Source organism: Bison bison, unplaced genomic scaffold (assembly GCF_000754665.1).
Source record: "Bison bison bison isolate TAMUID 2011002044 unplaced genomic scaffold, Bison_UMD1.0 scf7180017864160, whole genome shotgun sequence".
NCBI classification, from domain to species: domain Eukaryota; kingdom Metazoa; phylum Chordata; class Mammalia; order Artiodactyla; family Bovidae; genus Bison; species Bison bison.
Window position 1 is genome coordinate 6,676,574 of NW_011494732.1, and position 835 is coordinate 6,677,408.

Genomic DNA, 835 nt, shown 5'->3' on the forward strand with positions numbered 1-835 from the left:
TTCAAAGGCATTCACTTTTCCCCACACAGCCCCCCACACCCAACCTACCCAATTTATTTGCTGAATTAAAAAAAAGATGAAGCTAACTTCTGGAGATGCAATTCAACACTGTTCACATCCCTGACAAAGACCCTTCACAATCGCTTCCCTGCCCGCCGCTCACCTCGCCTCACCTCTCACACCTGAGCACCCAGGGGGATGGCACCGTGAGCCAGGCCTCTGGTTCCACAACTGCCCTGGCTGCCTGGCACCCTTTCCAGGAGGGCCCCTACCCATTGCCCAGCCTGGGAGGCTCCTGGGTGGGTGGGCACCTGATGGCCCTACCTGGGTGTCCGTGGGGGGCTCGTCGGTGCTAGCACGACTGCTGTTGAGGTATCTGAGCTTGTCTTTCTTGTCGATGGTATAGAAGCCCTCACTGCGGGCACAGCCCGTCATGTGCTCCCGGATGCCGTCGTCCCGTTTCTTCTTCTTAGCTGAAGAGAGGCTGGTGGGTGGGTGTGGGTCAAGGGCCACATGGACATTCTTGGAGAGCCCCATCTTCCCAGACCTGGCCTTACCCTCAGACCCATCTCCAGGACGCTGATGACACCCAGCTCTACCACCCACACTTAGGCCACCTCCCTAAAGCTGCCCACTGCCCAACTCCACTGTGGTTAGAACTCTGTCAGGTACCTAGCTGCATGGTCCTGAGTGTGTTTCTTATCCACCTTCTGCCTCAGTTTCCCCATATGCAAAATGGGATAATTATGACACCCTCGGAATGATTACAGATGCTGAGTAGAGCTCCTGACACAGAATAAATGTTCAGTATATTAGTTTGGTACAGCAGGGATAA

General features: G+C 54.7%; 1 protein-coding gene across 1 annotated transcript in view; it reads right to left on the minus strand.

Moving 5' to 3' along the window:
- Positions 1 to 835, minus strand: part of SETD1B (SET domain containing 1B) — a 21,619-nt gene that overhangs the window by 5,413 nt on the left and 15,371 nt on the right. Inside the window, 1 exon segment of the mRNA XM_010841425.1 lies at positions 325 to 491. Coding sequence (XP_010839727.1) covers positions 325 to 491 — 167 coding nt within the window.